At 41.1% G+C, this 27,777-nt stretch overlaps 1 protein-coding gene across 2 annotated transcripts in view; it reads left to right on the top strand.

Moving 5' to 3' along the window:
• The window catches only part of LOC121294429 (NT-3 growth factor receptor-like), a 74,642-nt gene that overhangs the window by 13,743 nt on the left and 33,122 nt on the right, over positions 1-27,777 (top strand). For both annotated transcript variants that reach the window (XM_041218110.1, XM_041218109.1), the window contains exons 4-11: positions 11,438-11,506; positions 13,951-14,108; positions 14,602-14,744; positions 14,891-15,032; positions 15,913-16,209; positions 16,903-16,917; positions 18,170-18,234; positions 18,814-18,916. In XM_041218110.1, coding sequence (XP_041074044.1) covers positions 11,438-11,506; positions 13,951-14,108; positions 14,602-14,744; positions 14,891-15,032; positions 15,913-16,209; positions 16,903-16,917; positions 18,170-18,234; positions 18,814-18,916 — 992 coding nt within the window. The remainder of the gene's footprint in view (positions 1-11,437; positions 11,507-13,950; positions 14,109-14,601; positions 14,745-14,890; positions 15,033-15,912; positions 16,210-16,902; positions 16,918-18,169; positions 18,235-18,813; positions 18,917-27,777) is intronic.

Genomic DNA, 27,777 nt, shown 5'->3' with positions numbered 1-27,777 from the left:
GCATTACTCGGTGATCGCCTGCATGTGTCTGTTTGTCTGGATCTGTGTATCTCTTGGAATTAAATATGTGTTTTCATTGTGCTGTGGCTGTCTGAGTCCATTCCATGGCAGTGAGTTTTTCCACCTCAGGATTTCTAGCAGTTCGATTCAGAGTACAGGGTGACAGGTACTGTTTTGTCACTTCACTGGCAGTAGGAGACCATGCCAGCCAGTATGGCATCATGTGCAGAGCAATACCTCGACTAGCGGTCTGTCTGACCTGGGAATACGCGGGACCCACTCTACTTCAGATCAATGGCATGGATGATATGGGGGCCATTAATCAAAAGACAGGAATGTGAAAGTAAATGATTCTTATTTGTGGGAGGCAAAATGTTTAATGAGGTTTCCGTTTAGTACTTATTAGAATTTTATAAAAGAGGGTATTCTGTAGCGCTTAACTGCAGGCAGGTACATTGCTAGTTTCAGGCTTTCATACAATAACAGACCACACAGCATTCCCTGCCTCCTCAATCAGTGCTCTGACTAACACGCTGTGTGCATAGCAGCTGGAAGCGTGCTTGCTGCTCTGTCACTCACTTTAAACAAGGAAACGGACACCTGTTTGGAAACCAAGAGTCTATTACACTGCTGCTTTGAAGCTGTGCTCTCTTTTCACGTGTCTTTTAAACTGGATAGGAGATGTGGCGTTTATCTGGGGCTCTCTGGAAGAGAGCTATTGTGCACAGCTGCCCAGACTCTTATTGGGGTTTTATGTTCTGTATTTGGGGCGAGCACATCACTGAAATCACCTCCAACATTGGGACGTGAAGTGAAGCATCTGAACTTTGAGTGAGCTTTAAAACCATCATTAGTGCCAGAGATAGCAGGGATAAAGAAAGGCTGGAAAAGCATCAAAAGCCTGCAGAGAGGTAGTGGAACCGAGCCGCTGCTTGTTTGTTCTGTTCCACAGCATCTAGCTTTGAATCAATGATAGAAAAGTCTTAACAAGAAGCAGGAAGATATTGCTGCTAGTCCTCAGGATTATACACAAGCAGAGCTATGCACCATCTGTTCTCTGAAAACAGATTTTGCTATTATATACACCAATTTTACCAAGTACAATTTTTAACACACACTGCACTGTTCATGTTAAAATAAAACATGTTCTGTGAATGAAGAAATGTTAAGTAAAGAGTAAAGAGTGATGCACTTAACATTAATTGAGCTAAACACTGCCATGTCATGTAGTGTGCCTGTTTCTTCTTTAAAAGCCTTTATAAGACCACATTAGTGGAAGTGGCTGCAGGGGGCTCAGATCTCTTTAGTGACGCTCCTTAAGTATATAAACCGTGTCCCCCACTTGTCTCTGTGTGAAACCTCACAGCAGAGTCCTTCTTCACTGTCTCTAATCCTGGAACAGCCACAATCTCAAATCCTCTTTGCATTTCCTTCTTCTGACAAAACCAGTGACAATCTATTGTGGTTAAGGAGGTTTATCTCATGGAACACGCTGGAAAATGGTGTGAAAATAGAGCATTAGGTCAGCCTAGCGTGCTTTAGATTTGAAGTGAAAAATGACTTTATGCTGAATGAAATTAACTGTGATTTATACTCCCTAGGCTGTTCTGTTCTTTACACTGTTACAGAATGCTTTATAAAAATGATAGATGTGAACTTGTGCTGTACAGTACCTGTATGCGTAAAGCCTCCTCTTACCCACACAATGCTGGTCAGACTCAGTACAGAGGCAGTTCTGTGTAGTGCCCCCATGCCCCCGCTGAGAACCTCTTACCCACACAGTGCTGGTAGACAGTCAGTCCAGAGGCAGTCCTGTGTAATGTTCCCATGCCCCCACTGAGAACCACTTACCCACACAGTGCTGGTAGACAGTCAGTCCAGAGGCAGTCCTGTGTAATGTTCCCATGCCCCCACTGAGAACCTCTTACCCACACAGTGCTGGTAGACAGTCAGTCCAGAGGCAGTCCTGTGTAGTGCCCCCATGCCCCCACTGAGAACCTCTTACCCACACAGTGCTGGTAGACAGTCAGTCCAGAGGCAGTCCTGTGTAATGTTCCCATGGCCCCACTGAGAACCTCTTACCCACACAGTGCTGGTAGACAGTCAGTCCAGAGGCAGTCCTGTGTAATGTTCCCATGCCCCCACTGAGAACCTCTTACCCACACAGTGCTGGTAGACAGTCAGTCCAGAGGCAGTCCTGTGTAGTGCCCCCATGCCCCCAATGAGAACCTCTTACCCACACAATGCTGGTCAGAGTCAGTCCAGAGGCAGTCCATTGTAGTGCCCCCATGCCCCTACTGGGAACCTTCTTGAAGGTAAAGCATGGTAAACCAATGAGAAATATTCAGAATTCGCAAACTGTGCAGATTGCAAATAAAGAGATGTGATGTGTTTTGGGGGAGGGGCATATCTCATCTGTTCTTAAACAGAGGGTTCATTCACTCCAATCCAGCTTGCATGAGTATGTATTCATTACACACAAAGTCCTTCAAAGCAAGTCTTTTTGAAGTGCAATCTACATCAAACAGAACTCGAAGATCCCATTTTAAGCAAGTGCGAGGACAAAGGTATCTCTTAGTGGTATAAAACTAGAAGAAGAATTAGCACAGGGGTTTCTCAGACAGGGTTAACAGTAGCATTGCTATAGTGTTGTCTTACAAATAGGAATTTGACGGTGCTGTAATGTTGTCTTACAGAAAGAAAGGTTTTAGAAATCTAGAGGACTAAAATCAGGGGCCAGACTGTCAGGGATTGCTTGTAGACACAATCCTCAACAGAGCTGTTGCGTTTTGTGATATTACTTGAATGTGTATTACATTATTAAAAAATCTGAGAGTGACCTGCACACTTGTAATTAATAATAATGATCACATTTATATGAATATTCTTCTGGACAGAGATCAGGAATTTGTTTGCATACAGAAGCAGGACTGGGCTACTGTAGAATTCATAACCTCTTGGGAAAGATCATGCCTCATTCTTTGTGTCTACACAAAGGCAATAAGAGCTACTTGGGTCAGATTGTGATCGTATTGGATTGATGTAAAGAACTGAAATGGCTTGTTAAACATCACTGCGGTGTAACTCAAGGTTTATGTGGAGTAGAGCGTTTGCTGGTGTAGGATCGGTAAACTCATTGTTCAGCTGACTGAGAGCTAGAGGGGAGGGGGTGAATGTGTTAAGAATTTAGGATGGGTCTGTCGGTCCGATCCAGCCCTGCACACAATGATGAACTGGTTCTCTTGCCATTTCTCCTCTGCACTGTCCTGGCTGTCAGCACACAATCAAGAGAAATCGATCGGTCACCATGAACACGAATCAAGGATGAGACAGAGAGACAGGGAGGTCAGCTTGGAGATTCAGGTCTGCCTCTCAGAGAATTGTTTGTTTCTCAAACTAACAGGGCAGCCAGGGGACAGGGTAATGGCCCGTGACTTCTTGCTAGCACTTTCCCTGAGTAGTTTTATAAATCAGACAGTGACCGTTAGCCAATCACAGTGTAAAAAGAGATGCGTTCTGTTGGCCTAGAAGTGTTGGATGTATCTGTATAATGCAGTGGGTATGAAGTGGTGGATGTATCTATATAATGCAGTGGGTATGAAGTGGTGGATGTATCTGTATAATGCAGTGGGTATGAAGTGGTGGATGTATCTGTATAATGCAGTGGGTATGAAGTGGTGAATTGGGGTTTGTGTATGAACGTTACAATGGGCAGATGCAAAGGGACAGTGATGATGGCATTGGGGTTTGTGTTTGAACGCTACTTTCTTACTAAATGTACAGTTCTTCTTAGCAGAGAAGATGTGTTACAAGTGCTTTCCCAGTTAAGGTGGAAGTACCCAGACCCTTTTTTATTGTAGTGCAGCAGTGTATAAATATGGTAGTTTTGGTCAGAGGCAATCTTACTTACAGGTAGAAGCCCTTAATCATGGAAGATGTATTTGTTAAATCTCCTGTCTAGTTAGTTGTTTGAAATTTGAAATAGAAATGAGGATTTCAATTCACAAGCTGGGAGGCCTAGTGAATGCTTCTTCCTGAATTAAGGGATTCTACCAAAGGACATTTTAAACAGCTATTGAATTTGCTTTAACTGTACTGTAATAGTTTACTGAAAACAAGCTATTTAGATTTTTCAAGTGTTTTGTTCTTAGATGCATGAGATTGAATGCTGCAGGGGAATGATTTGAAATCAGGTGTAATGATAAATGAGGGAACCAGTGTTATATTTCCCCTGGTGTTAAAACAGCTGCCCAGTAGAAAAGCAGGCCATGGGGCGCCTCCTCAATCCACAGACTCTCCCTGACCATTATTGCCAATGACTCGCTGGTAGGGAGAGCTGATACCAATGAGGTGGCAGAAGGATTGCGGGTTGCAGTGGCAGGAAGCCATAAACACTTATATTGCCAATTTCATCTTGCCTGCTGTTCTGCTAACTCCTTGCTTTTTACACTGCCTGGAAAGGCCTGCTCATTTATTTCACTTAAAGTATGACATCATCATGCCCTCTTGTTTCCCTTCAAGAGGATTATTATGCTTAGCAAAATAAAGACTCTTCTAATCTTATCTGCCTAGGAAACAGAATGCACAGAATTTCTTAAATGAATATGTGTCTTTGTGGTGCTTCAAGAAACACCCAGGTAAAACACCCAGTAGCAGCTTCTGCAGTAAATAGGATACTACTTATTGTCACATGGTCCAGACTCTGTGTATTCAAAGCCACACAAAAACTATTTTGTTTGTGGTTGCTATTAATCTTTCTCATCCTGGCTGACTGACTGCTAAACATTGCCAGGCTCCAGGGAGGGGCCCTTTGGAAATGGAGGAGTGCCTTGCCATGTGGATTGTGCCACCAGCTTTCAAGCAAGAAAATAATGAAACAGTGTGTGCTGTCAGGGCTGTGTAGAGGCTTGTCTGGTTGAGACCTGAGCAACGATTAATGTCCTTACTGGGTCTATATATTACTCAAACAAGGGAACATGTGAATGATCCCTTACTTGAAGAAGTCTTCCATGGTGGATCTGATAGACATGTGTGCCTGAAGGAAGATTAACTAGTCACCCTGTTGCTTAGAGTTGAATCATGGAGATCTTTCTCAGATTTGCAGGGGCTGTTTTAATTCAGGGGAGCGTTAAAACAGAATGTGCAAATTTGCATAGATTTTGGCACAGAATGCATTAGAATATCAATGGTGTGTGCCTCTCAGAAACAACCACCATATACAATAAGCAAGAAAAATCCAGATCACTCTGCCAGGCTCACAGAATGCTGCCATTTTATCCCATTTTAATTGTATTTCCCATAGCTGTGGAGAAACTTACTTTAATGCTACACCTCAATTTACATTTAAAGCAGTTAGAATGTATTTGGGACAGTGAAAAGTCATGAATAATTGACAGGTACTGCATCTGTGGGTTGTATGGGAGACATGGCCTCAAGAAATTCAGGGACAGCTGGAGGTAAGTGGGACAGAGCCTGGCATTTATGGCTCTGGGGTGCAGACAATATTGTGTAAGGCCAGTAGGTACCTGATCTGTTTCATGCCTTTTTAAATGAGCTATCACTGTGTAAGTGGTAATGCATTATTTGTATCTATGTGATATTTAGAGAATACAGGGTGTTGGGAGGAAGAGCAGGTGTTTGAAAATTAAACACTGACAATGACCCTGTGAAGGTCACCCTTGGGGTGTTCTCAGGAGAGATAACTTGACAAGTCAAGCTGTTTCTTAGTGAAAGAATGTAGACAGCCAAAACTGCTTCTCGCTCTGTCCCTGATGTGGGATCTGGGAGAAGCTGGTGCTGTCCAGGCTGTGTTTCTTGAGGTGGCATTTGCAAAGTTCACTGCTCTCTGATCAGATGGGTGCAAGAGTTTTCTGACAAGTTCCAAGGTCTAGCTACTTGTAAAGACCACTATAGCACCCAAAATCAACTGCAGAAAAACTGTGTCACTGAACATTTACAAATATTTAAGAAAAGTGAACTTTTCCACAAAAGATGTTTTTTTCACGAATATTAAAATTGAAAAAAAGACCAATAAAAATTTGTGTGGCACCCACAGAAATGTGCTTTTCTTAACTGGTGCACATCTTGTATGTTATACAATTATAAACAACACTTTATGCCTTCTGGCACAGATTTATGAATAAAACATTTGCTAACAGAATAATAAAACTAAGGCAGTTTGACTGTTATGCTGTTTGTTGCCAAAACAAAATGTATTCTGTATGAATATGGTCTTGTATGTTGCAGTGGTGTCAGTAATGATAGTTTGGTGTATGGTGCAGTGGTGTCAGTAATGATAGTTTGGTGTATGGTGCAGTGGTGTCAGTAATGATAGTTTGGTGTATGGTGCAGTGGTGTCAGTAATGATAGTTTGGTGTATGGTGCAGTGGTGTCAGTAATGATAGTTTGGTGTATGGTGCAGTGGTGTCAGTAATGATAGTTTGGTGTATGGTGCAGTGGTGTCAGTAATGATAGTTTGGTGTATGGTGCAGTGGTGTCAGTAATGATAGTTTGGTGTATGGTGCAGTGGTGTCAGTAGTGATAGTTTGTTCTCATAATGGTGCAGTGGTCTCAGGAGCGGTTTTGGCATATTGCATTCACATTATGGCTGTCTGAAATAAAGCCAACATCTGGCTACACGATTAACAAGCATAATGCAACGTTTAAGTATGATGACCAATCCTTGCATTTGTTTTTGTTTGTTTGTTTTTACTTTCCTTACAAAAAAGTTGTACATTGAGTATTGGTATACTATGAGTACCAATCTAGCAATACACAGGCAGTGTGTTTGTAATATAGGATTTTTTTGTAAGAGATTCAGGTATTAAAAACAACATATTTGAATTTGAAAGTACAGAGGAGTCTGGGAACTGGGGAAAGAGAACTGCATGTGTGTGAATGGGTGTTCTTATCTGGGTAAACTACATATAGTACATTAAACATGGACAGATATACTGCTTTCATCTTTGAGATATTTGTGGAAAAGGTTATCCTTCCAATAGCATCTTCTGATGATGAAAGCTATTTCTGTTTATTTCCATGCTCATTTATTTGCCTTGGTGCACATTTCTCAATTTTAATAACTGTGACTGCTCATTGCGAGGGCTGTTGTTACGTTTGATGGCTGATTTCCCATCAAATCCAATTTAAGCTGACATTTCTTCTCTCTATATGATAGGTGACCTTTGGAAAGTGTGCTTCTCTCAGCCAGTATGAAAGCAGGCTTGAGCTCTCTTTAAGCTCCAGTTCATCTTCCTTTGACCAGTATAACTGAATCGTTCCCAGTCTTTTTGAGATCCTCCATGTCCAGCATGCACTGCCCAGGCCTGGCACTCTTCCACCAGTTCCATGTACAGCACACATGGTTATTGATTTTATTAAGCCACCATTATTCCAACCATGCTGAATATCACTCAGAACGCTGTGCTAAAGACACTGCAGATCCTCTCAGTCTCTGTATCAGTACAGTTTGAATTGCTTTTGAAATGTGCTGAATATCACTCAGAACGCTGTGCTAAAGACACTGCAGATCCTCTCAGTCTCTGTATCAGTACAGTTTGAATTACTTTTGAAATGTGCTGAATAGCACACAGAATGACATGCGAAAGACACTGCAGATCCTCTCAGTCTCTGTATCAGTACAGTTTGAATTACTTTTGTTATACTACAGAAGAAGGGGAGCCAATCCAGTTGACAGGTTAGTAATAAATGATTTGTGAAGATCTGAAGTTGGAAACATGCTAATTCCTAGCAGCAGTGTAGCTTGGTAACCTATTCCTGACAGCAGAGAGCTGCTGGTCACATTGAAATACAAAGCAGCATTATCTAAATACCAGTTCTTTACAGAGAGACCCAGCTGTATTTATTGCAGGTGCTGTTTGCACAAAACTAATTAGGCTTCGATAATCTTCTTATTAACAGCATCTGCTCTTTATTTGTCTCTCTAAGGACAGTAAACTATATTAGCTGTTCCAATTATGTTCACTTTTATTATAACTGTAAAATGATTTTTTAAATGGAAGACAATTATAAAAAATCAAGTTAAGGTTGTGTTACAGTTCAAACACTTCTCATCCTATGCACATATGTCATCCTGTGCATAGAACAAGCAGCAAAATTGTAAGTTAAATAAACACCACAAGCATTTTTTTTTCTTTAATAGAAGTTCCTGACAGAAATCTTTGGTATTGTGATTTACAACACGTGGTAGTTTGTGGAGTCTGTTATTATAAAGGAAATCATTGTGCACAGTTTGATCACCCAGAGCTGCACAAGATCACACCTCCTGAATACACCAAGAGACACACTGCATATTCACTTATCACACATACATTTACCGCTTTGGAACTAACTGCCTAAATGTGATAAAGTACATTCTGCATCTGTGTCCTTAAAGGGCATTGCTTCTATGTGGGAAAAAGGCTTACTTCTGTCAAGCTCTATCTAGTATTAAGAATGATCTATTTCTCTGCTTCCTTACAAATGTAAAATAAAAAGTGTGCCCTGGTAGTCTTGCTATATGCAACAACAACAGCAATGGAGATTGGATAAGTATGAAAAACATACAAAACCCATTCATACCCCATCCTCATCACCACCCCCAGCAGGTGCCTCTGGACCAGTCTGATACCCCCATTATCACTTTAATGAGGCACTTACCAGGTCTGGGGCCCTGGGTTTGAATTGCATGCTTATCATAGAACGTCTGCTCTGCACACGAGAGAGCTGGGGTGTGGTATTACTCTTCTGATATTTCTGATAATGAAGAGCACACGACTTCCCAGGGAGCTTTGTAAAGGGGATCTCAATATATGAAAATTCATTGTTCTGCTTTTCTAACAAGCCAGGGAATGAAAGGTAAACAGAACATTTTAAAAAAGGACAGATTTTAAGATAGGTTACAGTAATACTTCCTCTTTGCATATGATTTTAAAATGAACTTGATTGTTGTAACTTTAAAAGAAGAACAAGTAGCAGTTTTATAGTTTTCTCTACAAACTGTGTTATTCGTTAAGTGCTTGAGAAGTGATAAGGCCTTTAGATGCCTTGGCTAGATCTCATATACAAATCAATAGACACATTAAAGGTACATTAAAGGTAAATATACTGAACTGCAATCCATGGTGCTGGTAGCACATACAAGTGGAAACAAAGCTGGTTAAAACACAGGCAGCAGAGAGTACTTGTAAGAGGGGAAACCTCGAACTGGGGCTGATGTTTCTTATCTACATCAAGGACTTAGATCAGGGGATAAGTAGCAAGCCTGTCAAATTTGGTACTATGGGCACCACAGCACCAAAGGGGCATTATGGCCCTGGAGAGAGTCCCACAATAGGCAACCAGACGAATCCCATGGCTTAAAGGAATGAGCTATAAGAATGGGCTGAAAGAACTGAATCTGTTCAGCCTAGAACAAAGTATTAGTTTGAGGTATGGAATGGGTGTCTAGTCATGTTGTTGAGGAAGGGTCAGCTGGATCCTTTAAGACTCGACTTGACAGAGTTCTGAAATCAGTCCGCTGCTAGGAACTGGACAAACGCTGATGTGCTGAATAGCTGCTTCTTGTTCGCACATTTACTCAAGTACGAATCAATAGATGGTACATTAAACATAAATAATGAAACTAAATGAACTTTGCAGAGAGCAGATCAAATTTGAGCACTGGAGAAAGTATTCATTTATTTGTTAATTTATAAATATTCTCACAGAATAAACATGCCCTGTTTCTAAAGGTACTCAGGTAGACAGCATGGAAAGTAAGTTATAATAGAGAAAAGCCCTTACAGTGCTGTACAATTACAACATCAGTGCACTGCACACAGAAATCAGCACTCTGTAGCCACTGTATATTATCATGAGCTTGATTACAAGAGGAGGCTGCATAACTGCAAAGCTTAGTCTGCCTAATTGTTTCTTGTACAGGCATATGGATCGTATTGAGGTGCAATATTAGCACACTGGCCACTACCATCATGTTGTGTGAAGCTTGTTGCAAGCTTCAGTTCCACTTTTGAATTTTGGAAAGAGCAGTTTTATTCATTTGTAGTTTTGCCTTGATTTCCGAAAGCAGAGGGCTAGGAATCATAGCACCCTTCCTCTCTCTTGGTCAGGAGTGATAATGAGATGCACAGCAGAAGGGCATTGCCAGCCCTGATATGAACTCTGAGTTAGTGACACTGATATGCTTGAGTTAAAGAGCTACAGACAGCACCCTGTGATGAAACTGGGAGAGAAATTAGGGGAGATGCCAATCTTCAACTCTTGTTGGAAATGAGGTATAGTTTGCTGTATGTATATCTATTTAAACTGTTTCACCACAAATAGACCAATAACGCCCTTAAAACTTGCAAAGAAAACATCAAATGGACATGGTCCAGAGATGTTATCAGTACTAAAATCAATAACCCCCAATATCAATTAGTGCATTTTTTCTAGCAAGAACATTGGCATCATTTGCAAAGCAGTTTTGAATTGTATGCATTTTAGGTTCTTATTAGATTTCAAAATAACTTAAGTGTTACAATTCACTGCAATATCTAATTTTGGATGTCATGCTTATTTACAGCAATAACAGAATGTATTCCTGTTATAACACAACGACCAATTATACAACCTTGAGGATTTGTAAACCTGGTGGTGGTTTTGTCATCGCAATTAAAACAAGAGAGTCGGATAGGGGTTATAACCGTTCTGGTTTAACACAACTATTTCACTGCAATTTGATTTGATTAGACTTCTTCAAGGTAATGACGTTTGTATTTTTTATGCCATCTTGGCCAAACATTAAATAAACTACCCAAACTCTGGTGCATGAACTGCATTTTTAAACCAAAAAAGCTGCCTCAGCAAGCACACTGTGGCATTATACTGTGAGGGTGAGAGTTTTAAACCCTGTACATTTTCAGAAAGGTGGGTTCAGAGACAACAACATGTCAAGGGTGCGGCAACAGAATGGACACAGAACCACCTTCAGAATTGAAGGGCCAGGGCATGCATGGAGGGCAACCATCCAGGCCTCTCAACAGCCTTCCTGCACACTGTACACAGCAGCCCAGGCAGGGGCATGCAATGTAATAAAAATAATGGAGTGGATCGATTTCTTGTCACCAGGCCTGTTAAGGTCTAACACGGCAGTGTTTGGGTGTTAAGGATTTCAGCTATTCAATAAATATTGATAATGAGGGCTGTTTGTTTCATAGCTCTGTCTGCAACCCCATGGCACACATTTCAACATTCAGCAGCCAACGTGGATCCCGGATCTAACTTTCATGTTCGTTTTATCTTCTTGACTATTGAGTTATTTCTTTTCTTTCTATGTAAAATGGATATTGAACTTTTTATTGAAATGGCTGCTGAGTTCCCCTCATTGCATTGGCAGTTTAGACAATCACAGACAGGCAGTGTGTCATTTCTTTTCTCTCTCTTTTTTAATTGACAGAAATCTTTCCAGGAACCCACTGAGCACCCTGTCATGGCAGCTCTTCCAGACGCTGCAACTCTCTGAACTGTAAGTTTTCAAAGAAGACATTCTCCAATTCTTAAAGCCCACAGGCTGCACCAAGACAGAGGGAACTTAACCCAGAATCATTCCAGAGGGTTCAACAATGCTACAGTCTCATTTTCCTGAGACACTGGAACAAAGCTTACTTTTCAATGGTCTGTGTTAAAATGGGGCAGCGCACAAAGACAAGGGCTATCTATATCTGCAGATAAGGATTCCTATTCTCAGTAGAGTTCAGTAACTTGGATAAGGGACCTTCACATATATAATAGAGAGAAGAAGCTATAATAGAAATCTCAAACTTGGATATAGCAACACAGCACCTCTCTGTACACCTCCAAACAGCACATTATATTTACTAAAATATGAAGCCCTCAATAAAAAAGAAATAAAGAAATAACTGCTACATTGCAATTCATTTTAATGATGAAAGGGAATTAAAACATATTTCTTTGGTAGGGAAATAGGTTTTTTTTTTTTTTTCCCTGCATGATCAACAAGTTAATCATTCTTATGTTTTGTTCATTTCTGAAGGTTTATTTCTATGGGGATTGCATTGAGAAATGGAGGCAGACAGCGGCATAGCACATCACATAAAATACAAAAAACAGACAAATTAAAAAAAAAAACATGTATATATATTACATTCTGAACCAGGGGTGTGCACAAGGGGGTCAAGCAGGGACACTGGTCCCTCCAATAATCATCTCCAGAATATTGATTTCTGCTTATCAATGTATTGCATTTGCACTTACTGTCACTCATAAACTGAACAGATTTCCTCATAACGTGCTGTTACTTGCACTTGTACTTGGACACGTTCCCTGATAAGTGAAGTTAAGGACTGGAGCGTGTGTCCCCTTCATGTTTGAATCCAGCTGAAGTAGTACAATTAGTGGAAAAACAGCACATTTTTTAATTATGCTATTTTATGCTAGCACTTTTTTGCAGAGAGAGAATTATTTTTAAAAGCTGAAAATCGTGCTAATGAACTGAATCTGCAAATGCCATCATTCAAGAAAAAGTGCCCGACAAAAATACTGGAACATTTTTATGGGACTCGCACAGCCAGAATCCTAAGTTTTTTAACATTTACTAGAGAAATATTTAATCAGAAATGTACAAAAATACTCCAAGCTGCTTCCTATCTTGAAAACTGAAAACTGTTAGTATACTGAAGGGAAAGCACTTGTGAAGCCTGGAGTAACATTTATTCAGCACATCCCATCCAAAAATGTTTAACCCAAACCCAAATCTTTTATTGTGTACTAAAACAAAGTATGCATTATTTGAACTGGTCTGGACCGAACAGCTAATCAAACTGACAGCATCCTGGCTGGCTTTGAAAGAGATGATGCACAATACAACACCAAGGAAAACACATCAGACGCTTAATCAAAAACTGACAGTGTGCCAGTGAAAGATCACTTCACTTATACTGTTTTGAGTGATCGTTTTTTATTTTCTTACAGGCTATACAATATATATATACTCATTTATCTTAAAAATGATGCTATAAAATGACTCCCTCCAGGAGTTTATACAGTAGAAGATTTAACTTGCAGTTTCAATGCTTATCCTCATTGGCTTACCAGAGCTGCTGTTTGTAGTAATCTAAGGCCAGTCTGTATTTTAAACTTAAAATAACTGTCACCAAGGATTGGAAAAAATCCATTACTATCTGGAGACATTATATTTTAGAAATGAGGTATACTGAGCAACACTATAAATTGAATTAATTTACAACCAGTTCAAATGTTTCTGTAGACCAGTGTCTTCTGCTCAAGTTCATTCACAGCTTCAAACATTTCTGAGTAGAAAGGAAAGAGGCAGAGGCTGCCTGCCAAGTTTCAACGGGTTTGCTTGTTAAAACTGGTGACAGCCCAGCAGAATTTCACAGGTACAAGCATTGGTTATAATAAAGCACTTCACACATTCAGCACGGGGGCTTCCTCCTCTCCTAGCAACCAGGTTCAAAACCAGTATTATCAATAGAAGTGTTCCTCCTGCTGGGGCACTTTTACACAGAGATAGGCCTTTCCACAATTAACCCTTTAGTGTACGAGGATCATTGCATTAGATACAAATGTCTTATTACCCAACAGACCTTTAAATTCAGAGGCTGTTCTGAAAAATGACTTTATTGCTCTAAAGAATGAGTTAAAAATACTGGTGTCTGTACAAATCCAAGCATTCCCATAGAGACTTCCAGGAGCAGCACGTGCACCTTGTTTACTGTGTGTGTTTGTGTGGTGTTCTGTGCCCTGTGCAGTACACACAGCAGCAGGCAACACATGGTGTAGGCTGGGCTGCTTGAATATGGAACGTGTGCTTTGTTCTCCAGTCTCAATGTGATGGATGTTTGGGGCCACTCAGTGGGATGAGACATCGTTGTCCTTAACCTACTTCCATTCCCGTGTGACTGAACCAAGCTGTGTGCTTTCCTGCAGGAGGCTGGATAACATCCTGTTCAACTGCAGCTGTGACATTCGCTGGGTGCAGCTGTGGCAGCAGCGAGGGGAGGCTGGGCTGCACACCCAGCAGCTGTTCTGTAAGACTGGGGAGTCGGAGGTGATTCCACTCCAGGACATGAACATCACATTGTGTGGTAGGGCATGCTATCTACTCATAAGACTCAAAACAACTCAAACAAACAGTACTCACTATGGACAATTGTATAGGATCACTCTGATGAATTAACACAATGTCCTGTGCATTGGAATTAGTTGAATAGGCCTTACTGACCTGCCCAGGGCTGCCTGGATCATTAACAAGCAAAACATTCCTGCCGCATTTACCTTTTACACCATGCAGTTACTGAATAACGAGTTCTGTGCAATAGAGGTTACCTTTTAAGCAGGGAACACTGTAGCTCCATGTAGTCAGACACACCTGAAAGTTATACAAATTCTACTCTACTGTATATTCCATGTAATCATAAACAACCTTAGAAAAATACCAGTGGACCCAGTAACATGCTGATTGTTGATAGTTTTCAACATTTAAATACCATTGCAGCTGTGCTATTACAAAGAAATGGAAGCAGGGTATTAAACACACTGCAGCCTCTGACTCATCTCCCTGCCTCTCTTCCTTGCCAGACCTACCAGAGATCAGTGTGAGCCACAGTAACCTGACAGTCATGGAGGGAGAGCGCGTGGTGGTCACCTGTAACGGCTCGGGGTCCCCCTTGCCCGACGTCGACTGGATTGTCACAGGTCTTCACTCCATAAACACACACCAGGTGAGAGCAGTGCTGTGAGCGCTCATTGGAGTGCTTGGAATGTGGATGTGATAGATGGGTTTGAGCAATGTGATAGTTCTCACAAAGCCAGACTGTTGCACACTGCTGCTTGCATTGACTCGCTCTTTCTCTCCCCTTACCCCCAGACCAACGTGAACTGGCCGAATGTTCACTCCATCAACCTGACTCTGTTCAATGTCAGCTGGGAGGACAATGGCTTTCAGTTGACCTGCATAGCGGAGAATGTGGTGGGGATAACCAACTCCACTGTCCTGCTGTCCGTTCAGTGTGAGTGTTATTGAGCTGTGCTCATCTCTGCCCCATGTCTTTGGCTCTTTGCCACTCGAGGACACTTCTGTTGAAGTTGCTTCTCAGGTATGCACACCGTACTCACACTCACACTCACACTCACACTCACACTCACACTCACACTCACACTCACACTCACACACAGATGAGTAACAGTGCTGTAAAGATGTCTCCTGCATCTGTTGGGTAAATATAGACTGAGGTGTCTCCTGCACCTGTTGGGTGGATATAGGTAGATTTACTTTCTTTTTTTCTACAGCTGCATTTTTATAACAAAGCCTCTGAAAGTAGAGTAAAAACAAACTTATCAGTTTAGTCAGAAAATGTTTGGTCAGGATTTCACTTTTCTTTAAAGATTCTTGTTGAACATTTGAGCAATATTGGAAACCAGAATTATATGGGGTCATTTTGTGGTACTGGAAACTATAAAAAATAAATTTAAAAAATAGAAACCAATAACAAGGGGAGACTGTCTCACTAGATGTGAATTATTAAGATTTTTGCTGGCTGGTTTATATACTTAACACTCTAGTCTTGTTCTAAGACTCTGACTCTGAGTATGAGAAGGTCAATTCACTGGTGGGCTAATAATTAATTTATTGAAATGATTGTGTTCTGAGGTTCTGATTCATTTCACTGATGCTCTACTCAGCTCTTGCAGCAGGTCCTCAGTTGCAGGAATGGACCTCAGGCCTAGTTTCACCTGAGCAGCCAATAGCTTCACAGTGTAGCAGAGCCTTGTGCACAGGGGAGGTAGGACAAGGACAACATCTTTCAGAAATTAAACAAATACAAAAGCAGTAAATAAGCAGCAAAGTCCATTGCCTCACTGTAAAGCCCGTGCCTCCCTGCACTGCAGACCCCCCACACATCGTGAAGCTGGTGGAGCCTGAGCGCAGACACGACACATGCGTGGAATTCATTGTGCGCGGGAACCCTCCTCCAGAGCTGCGCTGGCTGCACAATGGAGTGGAGATCGGGGACAATGGATACATCTACACTGACAAGGGAGACTACCAGGACTACCAGGAGGGCTGCCTAATCTTCATAAACCCCACACACTACAATAACGGCAACTACACCCTGGAGGCATGGAATGGGCTGGGCTTCGTCAACGACACTATCTATGCACACTTCCTGCACGCCCCCTTCGAGGGTGAGTGGGAGCACTTCCTGAGGCATGCCTGACTGCTCCGGTTAGGGTGAAATCCCAGGAGAGAGGGAACCCACAATTCATTACACAGGGAGCTGCTGTTTTTTTTAGTTGCACCATATTACCAGTATATTATGGTTCAAGGAAGTTTTTGAAACATAAAATTGAAAAATACCAGTAAATTCTATGTTAAAGTTTTATGCCATTCAGCAGTATTATAGAATGAAATAAGCTACACCAGCGTGTATATTAAACCACACAAGTTAATACAGTAGATAGCAATTAAGATCTTCTTTAGTCCTTATCCAATGTCATTGTTATTGTTAATATGCATATTGATACTCACAGATGTATGGTGCTGAATTACCTTGGTTAACCACTGAGCAGCTATTGCTGTATGGCCCGTTTGAAAAGGTTTTTACTCCAATTTGCAACCTTAACCTTTTTTGGGAAAGGTAACACAAGCAATTGTATTGAATACCTCTAGTAAGAAACCTAGATGGACTTAAGACTCCTACAACCCTGTGAAACAATAAAGCAGCATTTCAATTTTTCTGTGTGGCTTTCATGTGGTCAGATAACAACTATAGGTGTAATTACAGCACTCTGCATCACTATTGTGTTGAAAATGTTTTATTGAGGTTTTCTTTTTGCAGTTTTTATTCACATGATTTTTCCTTGTTTTTCCCTCCACAGAAACTGAAGATCCCAGTAAGTCTGTGCTATAATACATTGATATAATACAGTAACTGAAGACCCCAGTAAATCTGTGCCTTAATACATTGATATAATGGACACAGGATGAAAAACAGTTGAACAAAAAGGCTATATGTCCTCATGTGTTTATTAAGGGTTCAAGCAAACCATGGTGCTATCAGTAAGTCGTTATTCTAAGTTAACAGTAGCAACACTTCCTTTATTGAAGGTGAACTCTGACTTGGTTGGTCATGTATTCTACAAGCATACTTGACACCCACAGTGTGGTTTCTGTGCCAATGTAACCATTGTGTGAAAATGAAAGGCAGTGCATTCTTTGACGTTGACCTTCATCTTTCACCTTTCATGTCCACTTCATAGCACCTCCATAACCCCTTCAGATCACTTTGTTAAAACATGCAGACTTCATGAGATTGGTGACTGGCAAGGATTGTCAATAAAGTGGATTGACTCCCTCAACAGCACAGAGGGTTTACACACAGTCAAACCCTGCAGAGGTGTGCTGAGCAGTCCCAGTGAAGGAAAAGACTACAACTTGTCCAAATCAACCCAAGATGAATGGATTGAAAGTTCAACAGATGTGATGCAGTGATGCTAATTATTATTGAGCAGGCCTGGGTATCTGGAATGCAAGAGGGGGGCTGCATTGATTCTCTTCACTGTTGAACTCTGCCCATGGCAGTCCAACAGCCAATTAACTGGCTTTAAAACATCCAGTTCCCCTCGTCTCTCAAGTGCTATACCTGCTCACTTAATACCACAGTTACATAGTTCAGATCTATACTGGTTCAGCTTGATTTGTTTTGTGTTGTTTTGTTTGTTTTTGAAATGTGACAAGTTCACAAAAAACAATACACTCTGTAGGTAATAATAAAAAAAACCCTAACCCTAAATGTCTGTTAAGTATCTGTAAGTAAATAGATATTTTCTCTGAACAGACATTAATTACTGGACATATACGTTCTGCTTGGAATTATGCAGTCCCTTGTGCAGTGATTAATATTGTGACTTTCAGCAAAAAGGAAAATCTGAATTGGTTGTACATGTATGTAAAGTACAGCATAGAAATATGTATCTGGAAGATCAAATATTAGCCATTAACTATTTAAGAATAAGAAACAAAGAATTTATCATAGCCCCATTATTCTAGTTTTTACAGCACTGTTGGAATGTGTTGCATACTGCAAGGACAGTGAGGTTAATTTGATGATAGGGACATCTAACCTGGTCTCTGTCTCTCTGCTAGTGTATTCTAGTACCCCCACGCCTCCTATAAGTGTGACTCATAAGCCAGAAGAGGACACTTTCGGGGTGAGTGTGCTGACAAACCCCACTGCCTTTGTTTGTTTATCACAGAACCTCAGGTCATTATAAAGATCTCCTGACTGTTTCTGTCTGGAGGTTTTCAGACATCCACTGCATGGCAGATTGATTCATTCCAGGTTTTGTAAGCTTGAAATTAAATGAAATTAAACCAATCATACATTAGTTAAACTCCAGAGTAGCTCAAACTGCTATTTCCATTCTTGTGTTATTGAAGTTTAGATTTTTCATAGGTTGAGCATTTATTTTGTATCTTATGTAAATCTTGCTGTAAACTTAGTAAAAAATATTCTGTGATATGAATAGAAAAGCAGACCTAGTCGAGGCTAAATGCTGCATTATTAATGGTAACATCTGGAATATTTTGAGCTGTGTGGGTAATAGGGATTGCATTCTATTAATGACCAATGAAGCGCTTTTAAATGCCATGTTTCTAACCTGTTCATATGACAGAGTACACTTCAAACGCTGTGGTAAACTTTTCTAAGGGATATGGCGAGTTGACCAGTGTGGTGTTCCTGTGTTCACAGGAGTGTTTTATATCCCAGGGCTCTCTCTCCACTGCAGGTCTCGATTGCAGTCGGCCTTGCCGGATTCGCCTGTGTCCTTCTTGTGGTGCTCTTTGTCCTCATCAACAAATATGGACGCCGCTCCAAGTTTGGAATGAAAGGTAAGATGGATTTTTCTAAGTACCCTTGGGTGTGAGCTGGATTTTCACTTTTTCACTGCCTTGAATACAGTATCGGAGCCTGTGGCTATGTATTTGTTCTTTCTGCCCCCGTGGGACAGTAATGGCCTGCTGTATCTCTACTTAACTACATTAGAATACCTTGTGGCCTCCTGTGCTGGCTGTTGTCTGCTAAGTGAATGCGTTCAGTGCTAGCTGTGTGTGTTTGGCTTGGTCCTGTGCCATCTTCATTGACTTTATCTTTTTCACTGCAGTTCCTACGGGAGCCGCCACTCTTCTCTTGATTTTTTCCTATCCTTTGCCCTTCTGTGCGAAGACACCCAGGGTTATATAACAACAGCAAAGTCTCCTGTTCCCATAAACAAAGTTAATTAAAAAAAGTTTTAGAATATACCATTGGCAGATGTTGAATTCTCAAAAACAAGGGAAGAAACAAAATGTCTCATGTTTTGATAGAAATCTGTTTCCACTGATGTGCGATATGGCTCGTTTAACCTCCAGCTGCTTATACATGTTCATACAGTACAGTACCGGCATTTAGAGATGTTGCTGCTTATATCTGTGTTAAATGGAATTATATGCACGCACAGGATGAATATAGCTATTTTGGCTAGAAGGCAGAAGCATTGAATCAGGGCTCAATTTACATTTTAATTAATTTTCTCATTGTGATTCTCCCACCATCCATGCCTTTTAATAAGACATGCCTTTACCTCCCTGAATTGCTTGGATCAGTATGTGGTGGGGGGATTTAAATAGTAACAGATGCAATCCTCTCACTGCACTGCTAGGCCTTGAGCCCTCTTGCCCTGCATGTTCCGCAGAGTCTGGGCATTGCCATGGCAGTCAGACTGCATGAAACACAATAGCAGCTGCATTGCCATGGCAGTCAGACAGCATGAAACACAATAGCAGCTGCATTGCCATGGCAGTCAGACAGCATGAAACACAATAGCAGCTGCATTGCCATGGCAGTCAGACAGCATGAAACAAATAGCAGCTGCGTTGCCATGGCAGTCAAACTGCATGAAACACAATAGCAGCTGCATTGCCATCGCAGTCAGACTGCATGAAACACAATAGCAGCTGCATTGCCATGGCAGTCAGACTGCATGTAACACAATAGAAGCTGCATTGCCATGGCAGTCAGACTGCATGAAACACAATAGCAGCTGCATTGCCATGGCAGTCAAACTGCATGAAACACAATACCAGTAGGGCTATTTTGGACTCTCCTTTGTCTCACTTAGTGAAGGCTCTGGATTTTTGATAGAACATAGAGATTTAATAAAGGTCAAAAAGCAATCACTGTCCACTTTTAAGCCAACTTTCAATCAGATTTGTTATGTTATGTTTTTCAAAAATGTATTGAGCATTAAAAAATAACCAGTTCTACACATGTACAGTACAGCAAGGTAGATAGAAAGTAAAGTTGCAAATGTAATTATATGTGATTGAATTGTTTCCTATTGATTCCTATGGTTCCCCACTTTTAATATGAGGTATGTGACCTTCCATTTACGGTACTGTAGAAGTGTTATCCAGAGCTGTGCTAAACATACAGAATAGCCTTGTTGTATTCTAGAATTCAGCATCCAGAGCTGCAGTATACATACAGAATAGCCTTGTTGAGTTCTAGAATTTAACTGGAGGGTTCAGGAGAATCATTGCCTTGAAGAGGATTGCATTTTCACTTCACTAAATCAGCTCCTGGTTATTTTGTAGATAGGCTGCAGATTATTCCAGGTCTAATACAATCATGATGTGCTGCTATGGGGATTGTTGTGTTCTGGTGGAAAAGGGGGCCATGGCGTATTCTACTGCATTGCATTGATTTGCTTGCACTTCAACCTTGAGTGCCACACAATCATCCAGAGATCATGGTTTTTCTTCCAGGGCAGTTGATTTATTTCTTCACTCAGATATTAGTTCATGATTAAGAGCATTGGGAGAGGCTCAGAGCCAGCCCTGTGATTTTGAGAACAAGCCTTTCTCAGCAGTAATACTGTAGTATGGATTCACACTGCCTCCCTGCAGCACAAGGGAACACTGAGAGTTTTTTTAGATAAGATTATTGGCATCCTTCAGAGTATTAGGGTCTGTGAATCTGCTTGCAGTCTTGCACCCTGTCCACAGAGCTCTCAGTTAAAAGAATCAATTTAATGAAAAACATAAAAAAGATTACAAAAATCTGTTTCACTAGGCATCTGTATCCTTGCCTACAAGAGTGTTGTCTGCCAAAGAGGAAATTTAATACAATTGTGTTTGTCTTAAGCAATAGCCTTTTATCTAAATCAGATCTAATTTCATGTCCCAGCCTGTTTAGTTCATGCCTGTCTCCTCAAGCCTGCAGGGGGAGGTTATTATTATAATTAGGACAGAGCGGCTGCATCCAAGGGCTAAGCAGAGACCAAAAAAAAAATTGCCCTAAAAAACGTTTGCAGTGGAATATCAAGCATAAAAGCTTATTAAGACCTAGGTAGGCAAAGTAAATTACTAATATGTGTGGTAGAGTTTGAGTCAAACCATGGTTAATCATGAGAAGACATTGAATGTACAGTATAAGCAAGCTTAACATTGGTAAAACTGTAATAGTCTCACAAACAGAACAATAGGAAATAACGCCACCATTCATAGTTCAGATACATTACAATAACGTAGATCTTTTTAAGAAGTGCCTATTGTCGGAAGTTCTCTGCCATGATAAGTGGAAATTGTACTGCTGTTGTATATGCTTTTTGCATCTTAAGTATTGTACAAAGGAGTGAGTCGTATCAATACCAGCAGTGCGTCTCACTGCCTGTTCACCTGCACGTCTCAGAGTCGCTCACTGTCTGCAATGTGCTGTCAGTTGATTCTGGATGCTGCAGTGTGACAGGCAGACTGTAGATCCTGTACATGTGGTGAAATGAAGCAAGAAAAGATGTGGCTTAAGGACTGACACTCACTGTATCTCTTACTCCTCAGTGACCAACAGAATTGTACAGGTCTTGCTGCCATCCTGCCCCTCTTCTCCCAGCCCCCCCCCTCCCTTCTAAGCCCCCCCCCCCCCCTCCCAGCCCCCTCCCCACCCCAACTCTCTCCACAATCTCCTCTCAGCCCCTCTCGTGTAACTGGGTAACTGGGTGCAATACACTCCCAAAGTGCACCTCTTCCAGTCTAAAGGCTTATCTGTTCATAGCCAGTGGAAGATGGTAGACACACCAGTGTTACTGGTTGCTTCTTAGCTATACTTGTATCTGCTGTGTTTGTTTAAAGTCTCTACCCGAGCTGTTACATCCTCGCTAAAGATATAAAAGTATCTTCCATCTCTGTTCTTAGTCTGCCCTTTTTAAAAATACTGTATGAATTATATATCAAATTATTCCTGCTGGCACATATCTAAGCATTATGACATTCTCTATGCTGTGTGCAAATGCATTTTGCTCGTCCTCGTTATTTCAGGGGTGAAATATGGAAGAAAAGCTGCAATTACTGCATGAGAGCACAGCAAAGGGATGCTGGTGTTGACACTAGCTATGGGAAATTGTATTTAAAGAGGATTTCATACACTTTATAGAATGCAGTGAATATCAAGGATACACAATAGTTCAGATTGAAATCAGCAGAAATATTTTAAAAGAGGAAATAAATAATTCAGAAGCGGCAAAGTTCCAAGTTAGTTACAGGCTTCCCTGGTGAGAGATGGTAATTAACCATGGTGTTCTGTTTATGTTGTATGTACTGTAGTGTGCATTGGGATTACAAAGGAAACTGATAGCTCTGGCATTTGAACACGTTTTATTGATGAATTTGACAGATTGAATGATTTTTGTGTGTGTGTATGAAACTGTTATGGTATGTTAAAGTAGCTATTCTAAAACAGTTTTAGGAAAAACATACTTCATTTAATCCATCAAAATTAGACTTCACCTGTCTCTGTTAGAAGCCACAGATACAACTACGTGTTCGTTCTGCCTGGCTCTTTTGAATGCAGCTGCAGTTTAATCTACATGTTTCACAACCTATTGCGATGCTGCTAACCATCTGATCTATGCATTTAACATGTTTCAGATCTGCAATTGAGTGGAATGAACAGGATTTAGGAAAGTACACAAAATGGACAACTAACCGCAAAATCTTACTTTGTGTGTTGTAATCAAACTCCTCTCTCTGCTAGCAACTGGAACTGGGAAAAATATGCCCATTATACAGTGGAGTCCCTCCATTGTGACCACCGAAGAGACTGAGTTAAAACAATGCTAATAGAGAGCTGGTCATTTTCTTCGGATGTATTTCAAAAATGCTAAATGGTAAAGAGTATTGTTAGAGACCTGTTGCTGGCTATGGATTGGTGTTATGTGGTGTTGAGACTCGTGAAATTGAAAATTCAGTGATACTCTCAAACTGTTTGCACTTCGGAAACTTCATAATCCAAATAAGAAATGTCAGCCAGTTATTCCACGCTGGGGTTTACTGATGCAACCGGGGTTACTGAGCATGTGTGTGTGTGAGTGTGTGTGTGTGTGTGTGTGTGTGTGTGTGTGTGTGCGTGTGTGTGTGTGTGTTTAAAGCACATTTCCTAGTCAGCTGTTTGTCTCAGTGCAATAATCTCCAGGCTGATTTTGTCTAAGCTCTCCAGGCCTGTGTCAGCTTTTTCAATGTCTTTTATGAGCGTTTGTCTTTATGAGAACATTTTCTTTTTTTTACCTGAGGGAGCCTCTATCAATTATTAAACAGAGGGTCCCTCAGCAAAAGGCGGGGAAGGGGGGGGGGGGGGGGGGGATACAAACTGAGATATCCAGAAAACTCTCACTGGAACACTTGAGAGAGACCAGAGTGCAGACTTTGCACATTAAGTGTGAGTTAAACACTGCTTCCAATGGTTTTTAATTGAGGGTCACAATGCAGTACCAGAAACAGTCATTTTCTTTTTCTGGGGAAGGCATCGGAGGCAGCAGAAATACATGCAAAACCTTATAAGAGATTCATAAACACACACTACTCTTTTTGAAACACTCTAGAACCTTTACTACCTTCATTTGAAATCTCTGTCTGATATATGAATGATATACGTGCCAGCTTGATTCTAATTCTAGTATTCTTAACTGTCACGTTAAAAGACAGCTATTCCTTGGCTCAGAGAGGTAGTTCCTGACATGCTTAATGCTGGCCTCTGGGGACCCATGATTTAGAGAGGGCAGTGGGGGGGGGGGGGGGGGGGGGGGGGGTGTTTATGTTTTATGAGAGGCTTTTAATATATGAGAAGCTGAAAGTAATTGTTGTGTAATCATAACCTCAGCCTTAATTATTTATCCAGTGTACTGCTGCATCCTGGACTGCTTCAGAAACTGCCAGGCTGATGTTTTCAGCCACAACAGAGCCCTTGTCTCCAGCTCCTTCTTAGCCAGCTGGACAATTAACGACTGTCTGGCTGCGGAAGGGATGAGTGGGGCCTTCTTAAAAAAAGAATAACAAATCTGTCAGTGAATGGATTTCCTATTAGCTCTCTGCACCAAAGATTATCAAAGGTGACACCCCAGGTTTTATGGTCTTTAATCTTTACAAACAGATGAAAGGTAATAGCTTGATTCAATTGGGCAGAGGGGATGGAGCTGGGTAGGAGTGTCTTTGCACAGCAGTTTAGTGGAATTTTAATTGTGTTGCTTATAAACAACACACGTCACACACTCTCCCTCGCTGTTTATTAAACTGGCTGGATTAGAAACCTGCATCTCTACACACTCTCCCTCGCTGTTTATTAAACTAGCAGATTCAGCTCTTTCCCAGTCAGGTCTCCCAAGGGGGATACAATACAAGTCCAGTTGAAGGAGCTTGAATGGACTGGCTGGACGGTGCATATTGCTCAGCTCAGGGCAGCTGGCTCTATGTTACATGTTGCCATGCCAACAGAGCCTTGGTTAGCAGCAATGGCACTGGAGGCTGAATATTTGGCAACCCATCACTGGAAGCTTCTGATTGAAAGAGTGTTGGGAGTGCTTTGAACCTGGGCACTCAAACAGCAGCACTGTTTATTGTGGATTGATGTGCAGTTCAGCACTGTGATGAATTCTTCATGAGGGGTAGATTAAATATGGTGATGCTAAATGACACATGTTGTTTCCCTCTTAAATTACATTTCCATACACGCCCTGAACATACCTTGGCATCATACAAAAATGAAAAGTTGATTGAATGTTGCCGTAAAGTCGAGAAAAGTCACTGATCATTAAACATTTGTTATTTCTTATTGAAAAAATAAACACCATTGAAACACATTCTCTTATGCTACCAGTGTGAAACTCCTAATAATAAAGCACAGATATGTATTAGCACTTCAAATTGTGAGGTCACACTTAATCACTAGAATGAAATCCACCCCTAGTCATACCCAAAAGAGTTAGAATTTTTCAGAAATTAAGCCTCTGGCCATTCCGCTGTTAAACTTTTAGTTTTGCTTGTTTTTTGATGCAATTGGATCAAAATATTTTTAATGCTCTGAGATGTGAGTAGAATATTTCGGTGTTTAGGCTTGCACTGTATCTAATATAAATAAACAGAAACACAGACCATCTACAAGAGCATATAGAATAAGAAGCTATCATGCACTTACAAATCAACACGTGTGTGTATGTTACAAGAGTACAGTATGGATGAAGTAATGTATTGCGTACGTAGTAGAGAAGTGCATTGCACAGCAATGCATGCATTGTTTTCAAGATTGCTTCGGTAACTGTTCAGCACTGAAAGACAGTGACAGAGGCCAGCCCCACAATAACCAGGGCTGCACCGGGGGCTCTACTGGTAGGTTGGTCTAACCCAAGCCTATAGCCAGTGAAAGCACCTATAGAATGTGTGTCTATAGCAGAAGATGGCCCCTGGGCTGTTTGAATTATGTTTCTTTCTATTCATGCCTCAGAGAAAGTCACGACACAGTGTAGGAGAGAGAAAGGAAAATGAATTTTATGAATTTATTAGCAAACACTGAGCAGATTTCTGACATCAATCAAGAGCTGGGGATAATGTGGGAGACACACACACACAAACACACACGCACACACCCACACACACACACTGACACACACACACACATGTTTACCAAACTGCTGTTGAAACAGATGGATAATGTTTTCTATTGCTGTTCTGTATATGGGGTGATTACTCACACAGCTGTAATAATCGTTCAGTGGGGTTCTCTTGGGATTACAGGTCGCCCCTACTGTACATCACTAGCAATACGAGAGTGGCACCATTATGGGAAGGCTGTCAGGTGAATTCCTTTAGTTGCTGATCAGCGAGAGACCATGTTGTGCAGGCATGCTTCCCATTGAGCAGTGGGGCCTGGAGAAAAGTAAACAGCAGGTGTGACTGAATCACTTAAACTGCGCATAACAATCAGCTTAAGTAACACGGTGATTGTGAGAGGACTGACATTGTATATGTAAGACATACATTTCAAGACAATACCTGCTCATAAAAATAGCTGTAGGATTGGAGATCTATTCATTATAATTCAAAATTAATGTTAATATAGTAGCAGAGGTGCTGGTTAATGAGGGCAGAGTGAGTCAGGGCTCTGCTCCACAGAACAGGCAGTGATAGACTTGGGAGGAATGGAGAAAGCTGCCTTTCATCACCGACAATGCTGGAGTGGAGAGGACTGAGTCACAGGGGCTTCATAATAAATAGAGCTGTACAGTACATGACAAATACTGGGTACAACCCAATTGAATAAATAGAGAAGAACCGAATCCAGAGAACAGTAAAGAGAACTGCCACTTCTCAACACATCAATTCCATGGTAATATAATACACTGTATGAAGATGTTCTAGCATTCCTACTTTTTTAATTGCTTCTCCCATGACCTAAGTCTCTTTTCCTTGTCATTTTTTTCTGGTCTGCTGGTAACAAATTATTCTGTTTGTACTCATTGAGCGTTATAATTAGTAACAATGTACAAGCCATTTACAAACGCAAAGAACCATGTGCTCAGAAATGTGTAAAAACCCATTGGGCTCCCATTACTGAGGACAACACCAAATGTATTCATTTGCATCCAAATTAACGACTCTGCCCTGTCTTGTAAAGCTGTTTGGGGACCACAGATCCTATGATGCATTTGGAGTTGCCATAGTGCTCACACAAAAACCTGCACTATCCTTGCAGACAAAAGTAGAGGTATTGAAAGCGATGGATAATGCACCACCTTACGAGAAAAAGAAAGATGTTGCTGCAGATCACAAATAATAATTAGTTTTTTTGTTATGTTGTACTCACACTGTGATAACATCAGCTATCTGGAATATATACAAACTTAAAAAAAAATACTAAAAGCTTTTTCAGCTTGTGCACAGGGTATTGTGAAATGTAGAAGTGAGCTGTCCATGGTGCTAAAGAATGGAAATTCAATAAGAGGATGCATATTGTTAATACGTCCCTGGACTCTTCATTATTCAACATACTGTATCAGATAGTCCGTGATCAGTAACAATCACACAATATACACATTACTGTGGCAATGGGGTCACTATAAAACCACAGACTAAAAAGTAAGCTGAATAATTTAACCACGCGTTTAATTTTCCTCACAGCACACAGCACACACTACAAATCACACACTACACAGCACACACTATACAGCACACTGCACACAGCACACACTACACAGCACACAGCACACACTACACAGCTCACACTACACAGCACACTGTACACACTACACAACACACTGCACACACTACACAGCACAGCACAGCACACTGCACACACCACACACAGCTCACACTACACAGCACACTGCACACACTACACAGCACACAGCACACACTACACAGCACACTGCACACACTACACAGCACACTGC

Source organism: Polyodon spathula, chromosome 19 (genome assembly GCF_017654505.1).
Source record: "Polyodon spathula isolate WHYD16114869_AA chromosome 19, ASM1765450v1, whole genome shotgun sequence".
Taxonomy (NCBI): Eukaryota; Metazoa; Chordata; class Actinopteri; order Acipenseriformes; family Polyodontidae; genus Polyodon; species Polyodon spathula.
This window is presented reverse-complemented; position numbering and strand designations above follow the sequence as displayed.